Below are 18381 nucleotides of genomic sequence, written 5' to 3'. Positions count from 1 at the left end.
TGTTGGAGCTTGGCCTGTTTTTCAGTGTAGTCCTGTTTCTCTGACTGTGACTTACTGGATGTGTTCTCTTCATCCTCTGACATGGGAGCTGGCTCGGAGCTCGTCTGCCTGGCTGTGTGTTTCCTGGACGGGGCCGCCTATGGAGCTGGTTGACAGCTGCCTTTTGTATCTATGCTTCTTTTTCTATGTCTGCTTGTGTCTCCTTGAACCCCAGTGGGCCTCAGCAGATGGCCGCTCACACCGAGCCTGGTTCTGCTGGAGGTTTCTTCCTGTTCAAAGGGAGTTTTTCCTCTCCACTGTCGCTACAAGCATGCTTAGTGTGAGGGATTGCTGAAGAGTCAATGAGTCGATGCGATCAGCTGGTTTTCCTTAGATAGAAAACTTTGAATCAATCTGACTGGATGATCTGGTTGAATTGTAAAGTGCCTTGAGATGACATGTGTTGTGAATTTGGTGCTATATAAATAAACTGAATTGAAAAAATTTAATTGAATCGTTGTGTTTGATCCTCGGTCCTTTCTTCCAAAGGGAATAAATGTCATCTCCATGTAATGCAAAAAAGAAAAAGCATATCAAGTTTTAACAGAATTTATTCCAATTAAGTATAATAGAACATTTGAAGAAAAAACTTTTTCCAACCAGAACCAGTAGAGCACAATGAAAGATCCCTGCCCTCATACTCATCCTGCTTTATGAAAATAACAGGGCTCAGAAGCTACGCAGAGGTTAATGCTACTTATGAAAAGTAAATAAAATGTTTGATTAGCTTCAGCATTAGCGGACCCAGCAACCCTGGTAGAGAATGTGAAAGTACGCCACCTACCGGAGAGTTTAATTTGTAGTTATCAACTTTAACACAACAGAAATATTTAACATTTGAATTAGCAGTGCAACCATGGTAACGTACATTAGATCAAACAAGGTTTAAAAAAATATATTTAGGCTTTATATATATATATATATATATATATATATTTTTTTTTTTTATATGCACAGATATTCTTCCTCTCATTTATCATGTTTATAACTTAAAGCAATTATGTATATAAGTAAAAAAAAAATCCATAATATAAAGAAAAAAGGGACCATTATATGTCTGTGAACTTATTTACCCTTTAGATAAAAATTGTTTTTTTAAATGTCAGCAGTCTTTTGTTAAGAGAAAACAGGACCAACCACCAGATCCTGATTGTTTGGGTTTAGATCATTTCTGATGCGTCATGCATGTGTTTGCGAATGTGACGGCTGACTGGGTCCATTGTCCCGAAGCATTTACATTCAAAACAACAAAAGGGAACTAAAAAGTAAAAGCTAAAATCCAAAGAAGAAGATGTACACTAATTCTTGTCCAAACATGGCTCTGCAGATACCCCTACTGCCACTATCTTCAGTGGATGAGCGTTCACGGTGTTAAAGTATGGAAAGAGCCGTTCTGTGTAACTGATTGTAAATGTGTGTATGTTTCCTTTTGTGTCCGGATCAATGAATGAGAGTTTTTTCTTGTCACAGTCCAGGTAACATCTGACCTTCTTGAGCTTTTTCTTGACTGTGAGGTCCACCGGACGATTTGTCCCAGAGTCGGCTGTGTATACCCCATCACAAAAAGATATTTTCAGTAGTTTGGTCAGGTCGCTCACCTTGTTCTGGGCAGACACAGCTAATACCCCCACCGACCACACAGGATTGTCGCCCACTTCAACATCCCAGCTGTGAATCTTTGAGTCAAACCCCTCTGAACCCAGGATGGAAGGATAGGACTGAATCCTTTCTGGGTTTTCTGGAAGATTCTGCTTCTTTTCACGTTTCACACTGGTGAGATCTTCAGATACGATGAGGTCTGTGTGAGCAGTGTTTGGGTCTAGAACCACGGGTGAGTAGCTGACAATCTGCTTCATGTTTTTCCAGATGTTGAAGTCCAGGTTTCCCAAGTGCGTGGGTAAATTCATCAGAGCTCCTGGGATCAGTTTTGGATCATCCAGCAGGAGACTCTGTTGAGCTCTTTCCACTACAGTCGTGTAGTTCTGCAAAAACACGACATCTGGAGCCCTGAGCTCTTTCTCTGTAGCTTGGACTGTTTTTGAAAGTGTTTTTATGTCTTTTCCAAGACAGCTGATTTTCTCCTTCATCATTTGAGTCCTCTGCTCCTCTTCCCTCTTCAGAGCTACGATCCTGGCGTCTTCTTCCTCTTGTAAAAACTTGCGAAGCTTCTTAAAGCACTCCCTAATCTGTTTTTCTGCATGCTGAGACTGAGCGTGGATTTGTTTGTCGGTTTTATTGTAATTTCCGTTAATTTGTTCAAAGAATCTCAGCTTGTCCCGCAGGAGGCTGAGGATACCCGTGAGCTCTTCTCTGTGATCCTGAGCAGCCTCGTTTACCGGGGTAAATCTGTGGTTATTGTGCACTTTCGAGTCCCTGCAGATAGTGCACACAGGCTGCTCGTGATCATGGCAGAAGAGTTTTAATTTCTCATCGTGCAGATTACAGACAGGTTCCACCTCTGCTGAAGACATTTCTTTTTCTCTAAGTGAGAAGTGAGACGAACAGAAAAGGGGTTAGATAGTTGAGTTTGCATTTTCTCTACCCTCTCATCCACTCATGCATCGTCTATACTCACGGTATTTACGGTCCTTCTTGTTTTTTCTTTATATTTCTTTGCAGCTCTTCTCTCGTTTCAGGTTCAGATCCTTTGTTTGACATTAACAGTCTTGCTCAGCGTTGGCTTGTCTTCTAAGTGAAAGTATTTTACTGTTTTCAGGCAAGTCCAGTCAGGACCTGGGTGGGGTTATGTCCTGTTGAACTAGTTTTGTAATGTTGCACAGAACAAAAGGTTTGGGTTGTAGAACTACTTGAGCGATCTTATCATTGTCATACACTATTTGTACAGAGCGCAGCCCGGATCTTTGTTATGACCCCCAAGGTAAATCATTGTTCAACTTTGACTTAATATACACAAAACAGGATGAATATTATGACGATATATGAAAACTTTTCTCAAAGATGATACAGTAAATGCCCAAGAACATTCACTTACCCATTAAAATAGTTACATTCAGGTGTCATGGTCTTGGCACTGATGGTTGGCTTTTTCATTTGCTCCTGCTCACCTGTCTAATTCGCCCGGCGGCTGATTAACGGCAATTGTTTCCACCTGGTTCCCCAGCTATTTATGTTGTTTGCCTGCTTTCCATCAGCACCAAAGCTGTTGAAAGAGTAACTCTAGCGATCAAGTGCATCTGTTATGTTGTTCTGACCCTGACCTGTTTTCTGCTTTGAATATTCGAGTTTTTGCCTTGCCTCTGTCTGTTTTGGCTTTTTCCTGTTTTTCCTGGTTACCGATCCTGGACTGTGTCACTGACCTCGGCTTGGATTCCCCTCACGGACACTGTTGCTCCATCAGCGTCGGCTGGCGCAGCTCATCTTCGCTTTGGGTTCTAGAAGCAGCCATGACTGCAAACGGTGGACTGAACTTTCATTCAGGTCATAGACTTTTGCTCCAAGTCATGATCAGCCCGACATTCCTGTCACTGACCTGTGTCTCCTATCTCTGCAGAGTATCCGCCCCGATTACGCCCAATCGCTGCAATCTTTTAGTTTAAAAATAAATTGTCCTAGTCTGTCTGTCAGAATATTGAGTCCTAGTTTCTAAGGTCAGGTGCTTTTGTCACTCTTGGGGGCCTCAAGTGTATAAACTTATCCTGGCAGATGACTTCTAAAAATACTTATACTAAGTGAAAGAAAATGGCTTATTGAATCCAAGCATAGTATATCGGTATTGTCCCGAGAAAGCAACATTTCTTTTTACTAAATGTTTCAAATGCACTTATAATGGTATTATAATAAAGGCCCTTTTTTTCTTTCCACTTTGTTGAAAAGTATTTAGGGAGTAAAATATTATAAAACAGACACAGAGATGGGAATGGAGGAGAGGAAGAAAGAGGGATTCAGAGATAAGGACAGGAAATGGTGCATGAAAATAGAGAAAACAAAGGAAAACAGCAAAGAGTGACAACACAGAAATTATACAGTAACTCCTACAACTCTGCTTCCACACCTTTATGAGATGAGAGGGACACTTAAAAACAGCAAAAAAAGACAACAGATCTCAAGAGCAGCGGGTATCCCTTAGATATCCATGTGTGTGGGAGGGAAAACTTATGACGATTACACAATATTATTCAGGTTGGTATTTATCTGTAGCTGTAACTTAGTAATTAGTATTAGAGTGTATCCCTGAACACCTGGAACCAATCTCCTCTGGTATGTATGCATGGGCATGTTCGTGTATAAAGGATATACAAAGGTTCTTCAGAATTAATGTATGCTCAAAAGTAGGTGTGGGTGGCCCCAGACTCACCCCACAAGTCTAAGGACCGATAAAGGGGGGGGACGGCATCTGAGATTACTCGGACACGAGAAGGGCAGACACTGGGATAGCCACTCCCACCAGAGAAGGGCAGACGAAAGCAACCGTTGACCTCCCAGTGGTGCCTGGTCTCTGAACGACAAGTACCCAACTCTGCACTTAGAGAACCATCAGCATAACAGCAGACACAGGCACCTGTCATTGGCAGGAGGAAGGGTCAGACAGGCCCTGCTCATACTTGGGGCTAGGGCTAGGATGGGGCTAGGATGTTCATTCGGTGGGGGTGGGAGGAAAACACCCAACAAGTAGACAAAGAAAATTCACTTTCATCCATTCACATTCATACAATCTTAATGGAGACACATGGGCAGACACTAAACATATTCTTACACTGCTAATAAATACACTATCCTCCTGGATCTGTGGCCCACAGACCTGACCCCATCCACCCCCCCCCCCCCCCCCCACTTCGCTGACCGGCAAGCACTACAGTTCAACTCAGTTTATTTCTATGCCGCCAATTCACAACACAGATCATCCATGCAGATTCATTCAAAGTTTTCTATTCAACCAGGTTCATTGCATCGACTCCTTGACTCTTCAGCAATCCCTCACACTAAGCATGCTTGTAGCGACAGTGGAGAGGAAAAACTCCCTTTTAACAGGAAGAAACCTCCAGCAGAACCAGCCTCAGTGTGAGCGGTCACCAGCCGAGGCCAACTGAGGTTCAAGGAGACAGAAGCAGAGCTACAAAAGGCAACAGTAAAAGGCAGCCACAAACCCAAGACCACACAGCCAGGCAGACGAGCTCCGAGGCAGCTACCATGTCAGAGGATGAAAGAGAGAACCTCCACAGCTGATATTTCTCTCCAGGATGGAGTCGCAGTAAAACAGCAACAAACCAGATGAAGCTACTATGAGAAAAAGCAGAGAGAGAAGAACGTTAGAGATTGAACTAACAGATTCTGCAGAGTGGGAGAATAGAGATAGAATGAAGCAGAAAAAGGGGTCCCTATGTCCTCCAGCAGTCTAAGCCTATAGCAGCACACTGCAAAAAATATAAATCTCAATAAGTTATTTTTTCTTAAAATAAGTGTGTTTTTTCTTGATTTGAGGAGGTAAGTAAGACACTTTGCCAATGGAACAAGACAATTTCCTTTTAAAATAAGAAAAAACTATTTTATCGTCTTATTTCAAGTAAATATTATCTAACTATCTTATTTTAAGAGTGAAAATACTCATTCCATTGGCAAATCATCTTATTTACCTGCTCAAATTAAGGCTAAATATACTTAATTTAAGCCATTTTTTACTTATTTCTGGATTGTTTTTGCAGTGCATAACTACAGAGGTAGCTCAGGATAACCTGAACCACGTGGTTCAAGTTTGATCAAAAAGGAAAGTTTTAAGCCTACACTTAGATAGTAGACAGGGTTTCTGCCTCACAGACTAAAACTGGTAGTTGGTTCCACAGGAGAGGAGCCTGAGAACTAAAAGATCTGCCTCCCATTCTACTTTTAGAAATTCTAGGAACCACTAGTAAACCTGCAGATTGAGAGCGAAGTGCTCTGTTAGGAACATAAGGAACATTTGGATCTTTTATATGAAAAGGAGGATTTTATATTCTATTCTGGATTTAACAGAGAGCCATTTAAGGTAAGCTAACATAGCAGAAATGTCATTATTACTTATTGCTCCTTTAAGAACACTTCACAAAAAACATTCCAAAATCCCACATTTCTATTTGGGGAACCCCATTAAAATATAACCTGATCTGATTGAAATACAGATAAACACCGCATAAAGGGTGAACATGTAATAAAACTGTAAATATTACAGTAAAACAATAAAATTTAATCTGACATCATGATCTTAACTTTAAAGGTTTTATTGGAACAGGCCACTTATAATAATGTGAAATGTTTTTATTGAATTCTTTAATTTGAAGTGATAATTTTCATTATTTTATCATTTTAAAGTTTTTAACTGAACAATGCAATATGTAAAGATAAAAAAAATGTATGGATTGAATTGGGGCTTCTGTTATTGAAGTATAGGAAAATTATCAGGAGCTTCGGTTTTGTTCAAAATAAATTGTTTGTAAAAGGATAATACCTTCACACCACATGGCTGAGACAACAGAGGTGTCTAATTAAACCTCTGGAGATGGATACATGATGTTCAAGTCTAGTTCAAGTTATGCAAAGGCCATCAAGCCGTGTTCAGACTTTCCATTTCGACACAGAAAGCTTCATCGGTAAAATTTTCATTTTTTCTGCAGGATTAAAAATAGGCAACAACTTTTCAGTGAAGGTGTTCGTAAAGATGTGTATGTAACTGTTTGTATCCAAATCAGAGAAATACAGCTTTCCTCTTTTCCAGTCCAAATTAACTCTGACCCTCCTTAGGTCTCCCTGGATGTTGAGGTAAGTGGACGAACCCATCGGTGACCACGATGTGTATTTTCCTTTGCAGAGATGAATTGCCCACAATCCAGAGGTCACGTTTCCCTTCCTCTGGACAGACTCAGCCATTACACCGAGGCCCCAGTAGGAGCTGTCTCCAACCTCCACATCCCAGCTTTGGGTCCCAGAGTCAAAACCTTCAGAGCTCAACACAGAGTTATAAAAATCAAACCTCTCTGGGTTGTCGGGAAGCTCCATTTTGTCCTCTCGTCTCACGCTGACCAGATCTTCTGACAGGATGAGGGCAGGGTGAGCCGTGTTTGGGTCCAAAACAACTGGAGAGTATGAGATCACGTCCTTCATGTTGCTCCAGACGTTGAAGGCCAGGTTGCCCAGGTGTTTGGCCTGATCTATCAGAGCTCCTGAGGGGAGTTGTGGATCCTCCAGCAGGGGGCAGTGCTGGACCCTTTGCATTGCTGTTCTGTACTTGTGCAGGAATGTGATATCCTCAGCTTCCAGTTCCTCCTCTGTGATTTTGACCGTTTCTGAGAGAGCTTCTATCTCAATGCTGAGAGCTGTCAGCATTTGCTCCATAGCACAGCTCTTCTGCTTCTCTTCCTCCATCAGTTCAGTCAACCTCGCCTCTTCTTCGTCAGCTAGAAACTGGTAGAGTTTCTCAAACCTCTCTACAATCTGTCTCCTGGTCTGCATGACCTGGACTTTGATATGTTCTGCTGCCACCTCAAACTTCTCCTTGTCCGTCTTCCGCAGCTCCAGTTTGTCCTTCAGAGGCATCAGCAGAGTCAACAGTTTCTCCCTGTGATCCTGTGCAGCTTCGTTTATAGGATGGAAACTGTGCCTGAAATGTTGTTTGGAATCCCTGCAGACGACACACACAGGCTGCTGGTGGTCCAGGCAGAACAGCTTGAATGTCTCATTGTGAAGAGTGCACAGAGTGGCGGAGGTTGTCTGATCACTCTCTGGTAAGAAGCTCTCATTCTGGCTCTTCAAAGACATTTCTTCAGGCTGAGAACAACGCAGTACGGTCAGACATGAGTCCACCTTCTTCCTCCGTTAAACTCACCCAAACCAGTTTTAGTGATATTGTCCAAACTCACCTTCAGATTGCGGCGGGAAAGCCTTTAAAGATCTGTCTGTCCACCTGGACTCAGAATTCAGAAAATTAAACTGTTTCCTGGTTTGTTTCAGGTTAAGCTGTTGAGCTCTGTCAGGTGACGTGTCATAAAACGGCTAAATCAGGTCTTGAAGGACACTTCCCTGCAGAGTTCAAAGTTCATGGACTACAAGCTCTGACAGCTTCTGATAATCCGGTTTTATACTTTTATTGGTGTCAATCAGATCATAACAACCTTGTCAGGGAGTGTAAAATGTAATTTACACTAACACAGTCTAGTGTTCAAGTCAGGAAGAGTAAAATGCATCTAATCGTTCGAAAGATTCCCTGTTTGTACATCTTTCCCTCCTCTCGCCTTGTTCTTCTCCTATCTTTTTTACATCTTGCAGTCTTTAAATTCTTCTGGATCGCAGGGAGTTCCAGAGGGACTATAACAGGAGACCTTTGGACCCCCCAACACTCGACCCGTTCCAGTTTGCCTACCGGCGAAACCGCTCCACTGAGGACGCCATCTCCTCTGCTCTTCACCTGAGCCTGGCCCACCTGGAGGAGAAGAACACCCACGTGCGGATGCTGTTCCTGGACTTCAGTTCAGCGTTTAACACCATCATCCCACAGCACCTGGTGGGAAAGCTGGAACATCTGGGCTTCAACACACCCCTTCGAAACTGGCTGCTGGACTTCCTCACCAACAGACCTCAGTCAGTCCGGGTCGGTCAGAACACCTCTGATGTCATCACCCTCAGCACGGGCTCCCCTCAGGGCTGCGTCCTGAGCCCCCTGCTGTTCACCCTGATGACATATGACTGCGTCCCCAGGTTCACCACCAATCACATCGTGAAGTTTGCGGACGACACCACGGTGGTGGGCCTCATCAGGGACGACAACGACCGGGACTACAGAGAGGAGGTGGAGCAGCTGGTGGACTGGTGCAGTGAAAACAGTCTGATCCTGAACGTGGAGAAGACGAAGGAGATCATCGTCGACTTCAGGAAAAACCGCCCCCACCATGCTCCACTGCTCATCAACAGCTCAGCTGTGGAGGTGGTCAGCAGCACAAAGTTCCTGGGGGTGCACATCACGGACAACCTCACCTGGACTGTAAACACTTCATCTCTAGTGAAGAGGGCACAGAAGCGCTTGTACTTTCTGCGGAGGATGAGGAGAGCCCGCCTGCCCCCGCCCATCCTCACAACCTTCTACAGAAGCACCATAGAGAGCGTTCTGACCAGCTGTCTCTCTCTGTGGTGTGGAGGCTGCAGAGCTTCTGACTGGAAGAATGTGAGGAGGGTGGTGAGGACAGCGGAAGGAATCATTGGGGCTCCTCTTCCCTCCATTAAGGACATTTCATCACAGCGCTGTGTGTCCCGAGCCCGTAATATCATCAAAGACCCCTCACACCCCCACCATGGACTGTTCTCCCTGCTGCCCTCTGGAAAGAGGTTCCGCAGCATCCGCTGCAGATCCACCAGGTTGTGCAACAGCTTCTTCCCCACTGCCATCAGACTGTTGAACCTTTGATCCACAATCCGAACTCTGCACCTATTGCACATTATCGGGCATCAAATGCTGCTGAACTTTTAACTTTTAGCCCTTTAAATTGTTCATCTCATTGTATTTTTCAATAACGCATTTTTTGCACAAATGCCATTTTGCACTGAACCACTGCAACTTGCACACTGTCTCTTATCCTCTGCACTGTTCACACTTTGACCACTGCTGCACTTTTTGTATTTTTCTATAACTCGTGCCATTGTGAAATATCAATGCAACGCTCATAAGCTGTATGTAACGCAATTTCGTTCTGTATGCACCCTGTGCATACAAAATGACAAATAAAGAAGTCTAAGTCTAAGTCTAAGTCTAAGTCTATGGATGCCTGCATTTCCATTATAAAACGAAGATCTAAGCGGCAGTACAGATCTGACAGATTTACAGTTCTTTGGATTGTAGAAGTGGATCTTTTCCAGCAGTACCTGATACTGTATAAGAAAGAACACAAACACATTTAGTGTCTGATTTGACAGAGAATTGGATTGTATGAAGTCGTGGCACTTAAATCTCATTGGAATCAACTGGGCTGTTTGGACTGCACACAGTTCTCTGCAATCGTGTCTGTGTAGCTCCAACCGAGGTAGACACCTGGTCTGTGTATGCAGCAACTTTGCAGTAATTTTATGAGTCTAACAGGAAGAGAGACACTGTGGCAAAGTAAAACACACCCGCATTGGGAAAAATACATTGACTAATCTTTGAATAGCAGTTAATTCAATTCAATTCAGTTTATTTATATATCATGTGTGGTCAATTCACATCATGTCATCTCAGGTCACAGTTCACCAGATCATCCAGTCAGATTAATTCAAAGTTTTCTATCTAAGGAAAACCAGTTGATTGCATCGACTCATTGACTCTTCAGCAATCCCTCACACTAAGCATGCTTGTAGCGACAGTGGAGAGGAAAAACTCCCTTTGAACAGGAAGAAACCTCCAGCAGAACCAGGCTCGGTGTGAGCGGCCATCTGCTGAGGCCCACTGGGGTTCAAGGAGACAGAAGCAGACATAGAAAAAGAAGCATAGATACAAAAGGCAACTGTCAACCAGCTCCACAGGCGGCCCCGTCCAGGAAACACACAGCCAGGCAGACGAGCTCCGAGCCAGCTCCCATGTCAGAGGATGAAGAGAGCACATCCAGTTAGTCACAGTCAGAGAAACAGGACTACACTGGAAAACAGGCCAAGCTCCAACATCTAGAAACAAAGGTGTTGATTGCAGCAGTACAGCTTCTTTTGAAACACTCAGTGCATATAGATATTTATATAAAAAGAAAAAATGTCAATAAACAATAAGGATGGAGGCCTCAAGACCAGTCTTAGGCAGTGGGGGCTGGGCAATAGAGGGCGCTAGGGCACCGCCCCACCCACCCAATGATCTCGATTAAGACAAAAAAAAACAAAATAAAAATTAAATTCTTTTTGAAATATATTTCTTTACTACAGTTATGTTTCTTAAATGTGCAAGATAAATTTTTAATCTTTAATCAGGAATAAAGCTGTTTTGTTCCTCGTAGGATTGATGTATTTCCGCTCTGGGGTGCAAATATCTTTGGCCATAGACTCTAGCTAAAGGTTGTACATGCACAGTAGCTCCTTTTCAATGCAAAACGATAGGAGATCTTGGGGTTGCAGCTCTCTAGTGCCCTGAGCTGTCGTCACAGTAGCAGTGTGGCTGATTGACAGGTCACGGAAGTTGGAGACGACTGGAGAGAGAGAGAGAAACGGCACAAGACAAATTAAATTAAGTCAAGTCTCTTAAAGCAAATGTGTCTTAAAGCAATCTCCTATTAATTTCCTATTTACATATATGTATGTAGCTTTATATACATACATAAAAAAAAATAAATAAAAAAAAACTCTTCCTCACCCATCACGGGTGGTCTTCCCTCCTTTTGTTCCTGTACACTATTCAGGCCACTTGGTGATGGTGCTTCATGTAAGTTTTCCGTGCCAGGATCTTACACCCTGCAGTTATGTGCTGGATTGTCTCAGGGCTGAGTTTTATTCATTCAGTCTCAGAGTTCCAAGGCAACAATGTGTCTGGGTGAGGAGTGTTTGGATAAACTGTGTCCTCTATACAGTGTTGTGCCTGAACGCGTTCATTGAACGAAAGTTCATGAACTCGTTCATATTTTGGGCGAACGTGAACTGAACGTACGGCATTACTGCCTGATGAACGTTATTGTGAACTCGTTCATTCTGGTGTCTGTGAACGGCACGCTCTCTCAGTTCAGCTCCGTTCAATAGGTTGCCAGATTTCTATAGAGCCCTCCAGGCGAAACCCCGGCTTAATCACACCGTAAACAGGCCTTAATATGTAGCGGGGAAAACACCCAATCTGGCAACACCAGCTACCAGCGTCGTAGCCTACAGCCGCGTGCGTCATCAAAACAAAATGCAGCGTGGAAGCCACAGCAGCATGGAGGCTACCGTGGAGGCGACAAAGCAGCAGTATGATCACTTAAAACAGTTTTATGACCAGGTGGTCGGTGAGGATGATGGCAACAATCTTACATTTCTCTGCAAACTTTGCCCGCCGGCTTTCAGTAAAAAAATCCGCACTTAAACCTTCCTGGTATAATTTTCCAGGATTCCAGTATTCCTTTTTAGTATGTACTGAAATGGAATTTCAAATGGAAAAAATAATTAAAATAAATAAAAAGAAAACATTTGCACCTTAAAGACTACTTTCCTGTTTTTCTTTTAATCATTCCTCATAAAAAAGACCATTCAAGCAGCACATTTTTCCTGATGTTTTTGAGAATATACTGTAGGGGTGAAAGCTGCAGCTGCTACTAGTGTGAAGTGAATGGACAGCAACAAAGCGTTAAAGTAACAATGGGGAAATGCTGTCCCCTCAATGCTAATGTAAACCCTGGTTGGATAAGGATTCAAAACTGGATATGAAGATGAAATCTGACGCACAGTTTCAGAGTTACAACTGATAAAATAATTGCTGTCTGTGGTTCTACAGTAGGCTATGGTGTAATTGAGCAATATATGAAAAAAAAAAAGAATAGTTCATTTTTTGGAACTGTGAACTTAGTTCAAAATTTTGAATTATGAACTATGAACTGAACTAGTTCATTTTAAAATGTGTGAACTGAACTTTGAACTAGTTCACGTAGAAAGAGAACTTTCCCAACACTGCCTCTATATGTGTTATGAACAGTAGTGAAAAAACCTATTTCTTTTAAGCTTTAGAAGATAAATTAAGTCTTCTCTGCAGGGGTTAAACAAGTTGGCACTTGGTCTGTGCTTTCAGTGTTTATCTTAGCAAGCAGTCTCAACCTTTCAAATCTATCTATCCATCCATCCATTTTCTAACACGCTTATCCCCTGTAGGGTCGCGAGGGGTGCTGGTGCCAGCTGTCTACGGGTCCACCCTGGACAGGTCGCCAGACCATCGCAGACCTTACAAATCTAAACAGGACAATTTGTCTTAGTTTTATACAAAAAGTGCTTTTATATAGTTGTTATAACTTCTAATTATATAGAATGTTAGATTTATTTTTTGTAAAGGTACATTTTAAAGAAAAATAATTAGAAACTGATAAGGATTTTGTTAGGAATCCAGTTTGTGTGGGTTGTGTTTTTGTGTCTTTCTCTCCCTCCACCACCAGGTGGCACCCTGTTCTCGTTGGTCCTCTCACACACCTGCGACTGGTTGACTCATCACTGAGGACTATTTGAGCCATGCACTGTCACTACCTCGGCGCCAGAGTGTTTGCCATTTTTGGGTACTCTAGCCAAGCTGAGACTAACTTAGTCTTAATTTTCGCTGAGCCTAACCTTGTTTTTGTCTTTGCCTTTTTGGCAGGAAGCCTTCCTGCAAGCTGGATGTTTGGCCTTCTCCCCATGGAAGGATTGATTGAGTCTCACACTGAGCAGGGGATTAACCTCCACAAGTTCAGTTCAAGTCCTCCTGGATTCCCAAGTGACACTCCGCTCAATAGCTCCTCAGGGTCAAACCAAGTCTATACCTGTCCGCCTTCCAACGAGTCTCAACCTCTGGAAAAACTCACTCCGACTGGATTCTGGGAAGAAAGTTTTCTCCACTAACGTGAGTCCCGTTTTCTCTGTCTCTACAAGTCGTCGTTCAAAGTTCCCACGGATCCTGAACTAACCACTGATACTTCCCTCTTCCAGTTCCAGTTCAGCAGTTCACTGTGTTTCCTGAATCCTACCCCGCTAGTTTTTTTTTATTCAGTACTAGATCCCTACTGCTGATTATGTACAAAAATTGATTAGGAACAATAAGATCTAAACATGTATTTTTACACTGATGACTCCATCGTTCACAGTTTAGGATCAACTCATGTTCAATATTTGCAGAAAGCTTTTTATGTGGTCACACAGCACGCAGGTTTGCAGCTAAAATGGGTTCTTAGTGCTTAAAAAAACTAAACTAAACAAATGGCAATAAAAAGGCCATCAAGCACTCCCCACTGTGTTCACTCTACAGGGAAACTTTATAGAGGTGGTTCATGTTTATAAATACCTCTGCATCTTGCTTGCTGGCTCCTTCACTTTCTAACCCCAAATATACAACCTTATGAAGAAGCTCAAATTATACTATTTCTTCCCAATCTTGATTTTGTTTTCAGGTGAAGCATTTTGTGTTAATGGTGCAGTGAATGATTTATAACTAAGATCAGACTCACCCTCCTCTTGATAACATTTGAATAAACAGTTTTCTTTGGTTGGTGATTAATAACTCTGCTGGTAACCATAGTCTAATTTACTACATTGGTATAGACAACTGGATTTTTAACAGTTGGTCCAGGGGCCTTAATTGGATGTGAAACACCAAGAATTGTGGTGTGTAAGTGAATTACAGTTATAATCATGCAACTAATAACATTTGATTGGTTTAACCCTTGATTTTCAATGACCTTCTACTAATTAAATACAATTATAATTAACAGTTAATAATAAATTCACAATTTACTGGTAAAATATTACAGCAGGGCCTCATTGTTCATATTTTTCATTTTTTTCCTAATATGAAACCTTTAAGATATCTATGCATCTATAATCATATCAGCCAAGCTAACGTTAGCTTCACTGTTTATATTGAGGAAAGTGGGACTTAAAACAAACTGTAGTTTATAGATGAATTATAGAAAAAATGCTCAGTCCGCTGCCCTCCTGCATCTGGAATTTAATAACACACTGGAAAAAAAATCGAAATCTAGATGAGTCATTTTTTCTTAAATTAAGTGAATTTGTTCTTTAATAGCGGAGGTAAAAGTAACATTTTGCCAATGGAAAAAGACAATTTACACTTAAAATTAGAAAGCACAATTGCATTGTCTTATTTAAAGTTCATATTATCTAATTATCTTATTTTAAGAGAAAAAATACTCCAATATTCCATTGGCAAACTATCTCATTTACCTACTCAGATTAAGGGTAAATACACTTAATTTAAGGAATTTTTTGTACTTATTTCTAGATTGTTTTTCCAGTGCTGAGAGGTTTTCACTTTTTCTCTTTGCTATCAAATGAAAATTTATTGCCCTCTGTTTCATTTGCCCCCACAGACCTGGGAAAGGGAGCTTTCAATGATTCTGTAAAAAGTTTTATAATAATGACTAAAAACATTTGAAACATTGCAACGATTTACTTTAACTTTTGCTGCCTATTGGCTAGAACTCCCTTAAAAAGGAGATTCTTAATCTTAAGGGGACTGTCATGGTTCAATAATGATTAAATAAAATACAAAATAAAACAAAAGTTATCACTGAGATCTTTTTAATCCATCAAAATGCAACACCAACTGGTGAATTCAGTTAGTAGACAAGTGTATAGAGACTAATTTATTATGATTTTATATCATAAAGTAGTTTTAATTGAGCAAATATTCTTTTTTAGTTCATTTTGTGCCGCAAATGTTTTATGTTTTGTGAAAAAAGTCCTAAGTGATATGTCCAATTTTAAGATTCAGCCCTGATCTTGGTCTCTGAAGAACCAGCCTTGACTCCATCACTAATAAATGGTTTACTTTCAGGAGTTCTGGACTACAGAAAACAGATAAAGTGAAATAGAAGCTTAAAAAATACAAAAACAAACATAGAACAACAAGGATGCTTATGAAGGACTATGAGGGATAAGTGTTGATTTATTCTATTAAAAAATAACTTTGGCTAACTTTACAAAACGATTTCCCTGGGCTTACCAATTAATAAACGGTTCTAAAGTTTTTGTTGTGGCTGCATTTTTCTCTTTAAACAAAGACTCCGTTATATTTTGAAGATATTAATATGCTTTACCTGTGTTTTTACTCACAGGATGTGTAGCTCTTTGACAAGGATAGCAAGCTCTGCTTTCTTTACATTCAAGAGAAACAGCTGTTGAAAAAATGTTTGCCTTTTCATCATCTGACCCAGTAAAATGCAGGACATGTTACAGTTTGTGGGATACTGGGGCAGAAGTGAAAAAATGCCATAAAGAGTCCTGTAAAAATCGGGACATCTGGTCACTCTCTGAGGATCCAGTGTGACAGAAAAAAAAAAAAATACTCAGGCTTTTACAGTTGGACAGAGACGGTGTGACCCCGCCTTAAAGGAAAAGTCCGCTTTTTTTAAATTCAAAATAAAAACTTCTGAAAGTACTTTAAATATGAAATTATTCCATCCTGTTCAATAAATGATCAGTGTTTTTAATTCAGAGTAATTTTCATGTGAATGTGCTTCACTGGAGGCATCCATGTTTGTCAAAGAACACTACTGCCACCTACTGGTTTGTGACGTCACGGTGTGGTATCGGCTGTTGATCAAGTCCCAGTGCTGTATCTGGTGTTTGTCACAACGCGCTATTATCCAAGTCATCTTGAAAACATTCTTCTTCCAAATGTTGGCTACATATTACGGGTTTTTTCTCTGGCCAGAAGTTCGATGGCAAATCCTCCCTCTTCAAGTTGGCGATCCAATGACCAACCCGTCCGTGGAGGATCAGGAATCAGAAAGGTGGAATACCGTATTTTCACGACTATAAGGCGCACTTAAACGTCTTTTTTTCCCCTCAAAATGTGCGGTGCGCCTTTTGATGCGGTGCGCCCTATGTGTGTTGTAACTGCAACTTTTGAGACCACCTCATTGAGGAGATGATGAAAGAGTGGCTAAATGTAAGGAGACCAGGTGATTTTTTTCCACTCATCACCATCGCTGTTAATATGTAACTCCATGCGTGCCCATCTCACAGCTGATGTGAAAAACATGGTGAAACAAATTAACGCTGTGCTCGCTGTTCAACCGCTCGACATCGGTGTGAACCGGACCCAGCGGGTGCAGCAGAAGCAGCGAGTTTACATGCAAAGTCAATGGTTGACGCGCGTATAGGTGCAGCAAAAGGTCCCGCAGCGCGTTTTGAGCAGCAGGCGCAGCGCGTCGGGAGCGTTTAAGCATCTGACGCACCGCCAACGTGCTGCTGCTGCTCGAGATGGAGAATTTGAAGTTTTGCTGCTGGACGCGCCGCATCAACCAATCAGAGAAGCTGATCTGGGAGCTGACAGCGAGACAGGCACAGCGCTCTGATGACATTAACGCAAATGAAAAAGGCTGGATGGATGAGGAGATGATGAAAGCGTGGCTGAGGCAGGTGTATGTGAGGAGACCAGGTGCTTTTTTCCACGCATCACCATCGCTGCGTGCCCATCTCATAGCCGATTTGAAAAAAAAGGTGAATCAAATGAACGCTGTGCTCGCTGTTATCCCGGGGGGTCTGACAAAGGAACTTCAACCGCTCGACATCGGTGTGAAGCGGCCGTTCAAAGTAAGGCTGCGAGCGGCGTGGGAGCGATGGATGACAGACGGAGACCACAGTTTCAGGATAAGTGGAAGGCAGCGCCGGGCAAGTTACGCCACCGTTTGCGGATGGATTGTAGATGCTTGGACTAACATGTCTGCTGGCTCTGTTGTTCAAGCTTTCGCAAAAGCCGGCATTATTTCTGAGGAGCCGCGCTGCACAGAAAGTGACTCTGACAGCGAAGAAGGGGAAATTGGTATGTCTGATTTAGCGCAGCTGTTTAATTCAGAAACAGAGGATGAGGACTTTGATGGCTTTGATTAATACTTTGTAATAAATACATGAATAAAGCACAATCATACTCAGTTTTGCTCCCGCTCTATTTTTCTACCTGAAAACTTAATTCAACAGCAGCCTCTGGGCCGGGTCTCCTCCTCTTCACCGCGGTGGCTGGCAGGTGTTTTTTCATCTAAATAATCTAAATCTTGCAGCTATATTTGCTGTGATCAGTGGGAATAAAGTAGTTTTAATATGTTTTTAAGTGAGAAAGTCCACCTGAAAACTTAATAATTGCAGTCAGTTCATCCAGATTATCTATTTCTGTCGGAGGCGCTCAGACCCCCACATACCAGCGGTGCACCGACAGTAGAAATCCTTTCATCAGCAGCCTCTAGGCCGGGTAGCCTCCGGGTTCACCGCGGCTGCTGGCAGGTGTTTTTCATCTAAATAATTTAAACTGCAGGCACCAGGATACCGGTAATAAAAGCGAACATATTCTGTCGGCAGGTTTCAGGATTTTAAGTTAATTTAGGAGTGATCACAGCGCTGTGTCATCTGAGATGTGTCTGTCTCACGGCCAGCTGCCAGGTTTGATTAATACTTTGTAATGAATACATGAATAAAGCACAATCATACTCAGTTTTGCCCCCGCTGTATTTTTAAATACGCAGTAGAGGTATTTAAAGGTAGTAGAGGACATGTACCTGTATATAAAAAACGCGCCCTATAGTCCGGTGCGCCTTATGTGTGTGTTAAATACAGAAATGGGACACATAACTGAGACTGCGCCTTTTAGTACGGTGCGCCTTATGGTCGTGAAAATACGGTAACTCTTTTTTTTCCACTTTTCCCCGATGTATTCCAGCATCCAGCTGCCATGCACGTGGGCATTGT

At 42.1% G+C, this 18381-nt stretch overlaps 2 protein-coding genes and 1 long non-coding RNA gene across 3 annotated transcripts; 1 reads left to right on the top strand and 2 right to left on the bottom strand.

The window, feature by feature from the left end:
• Positions 1-1055: 1055 nt before the first annotated feature.
• On the bottom strand, positions 1056-2765 carry LOC119772535 (nuclear factor 7, ovary-like). Its single transcript, XM_038268995.1, has 2 exons — positions 2615-2765; positions 1056-2520 (listed from the first exon to the last, which is right to left on the bottom strand). The coding sequence occupies exon 2, from the start codon at positions 2508-2510 to the stop codon at positions 1338-1340; it is 1173 nt and encodes a 390-aa protein (XP_038124923.1). The 5' UTR covers positions 2511-2520; positions 2615-2765; the 3' UTR covers positions 1056-1337.
• A 3721-nt stretch (positions 2766-6486) lies between these two features.
• LOC119772540 (nuclear factor 7, ovary-like) lies at positions 6487-8157 on the bottom strand. Its single transcript, XM_038268999.1, has 2 exons — positions 7887-8157; positions 6487-7794 (listed from the first exon to the last, which is right to left on the bottom strand). The coding sequence occupies exon 2, from the start codon at positions 7783-7785 to the stop codon at positions 6586-6588; it is 1200 nt and encodes a 399-aa protein (XP_038124927.1). The 5' UTR covers positions 7786-7794; positions 7887-8157; the 3' UTR covers positions 6487-6585.
• LOC119772541 lies at positions 7303-13652 on the top strand. The gene is made up of 3 exons (XR_005279270.1): positions 7303-7434; positions 7540-7751; positions 13280-13652. It is a non-coding gene; the product is annotated as an uncharacterized LOC119772541 (long non-coding RNA).
• Positions 13653-18381: the final 4729 nt, after the last annotated feature.

This window comes from Cyprinodon tularosa, unplaced genomic scaffold (genome assembly GCF_016077235.1).
Source record: "Cyprinodon tularosa strain WSP-4 unplaced genomic scaffold, ASM1607723v1 ctg714, whole genome shotgun sequence".
Lineage (NCBI taxonomy): Eukaryota > Metazoa > Chordata > Actinopteri > Cyprinodontiformes > Cyprinodontidae > Cyprinodon > Cyprinodon tularosa.
Note: the sequence above shows the minus strand (reverse complement) of the source record. Positions and strands in the feature narration are given on the sequence as shown.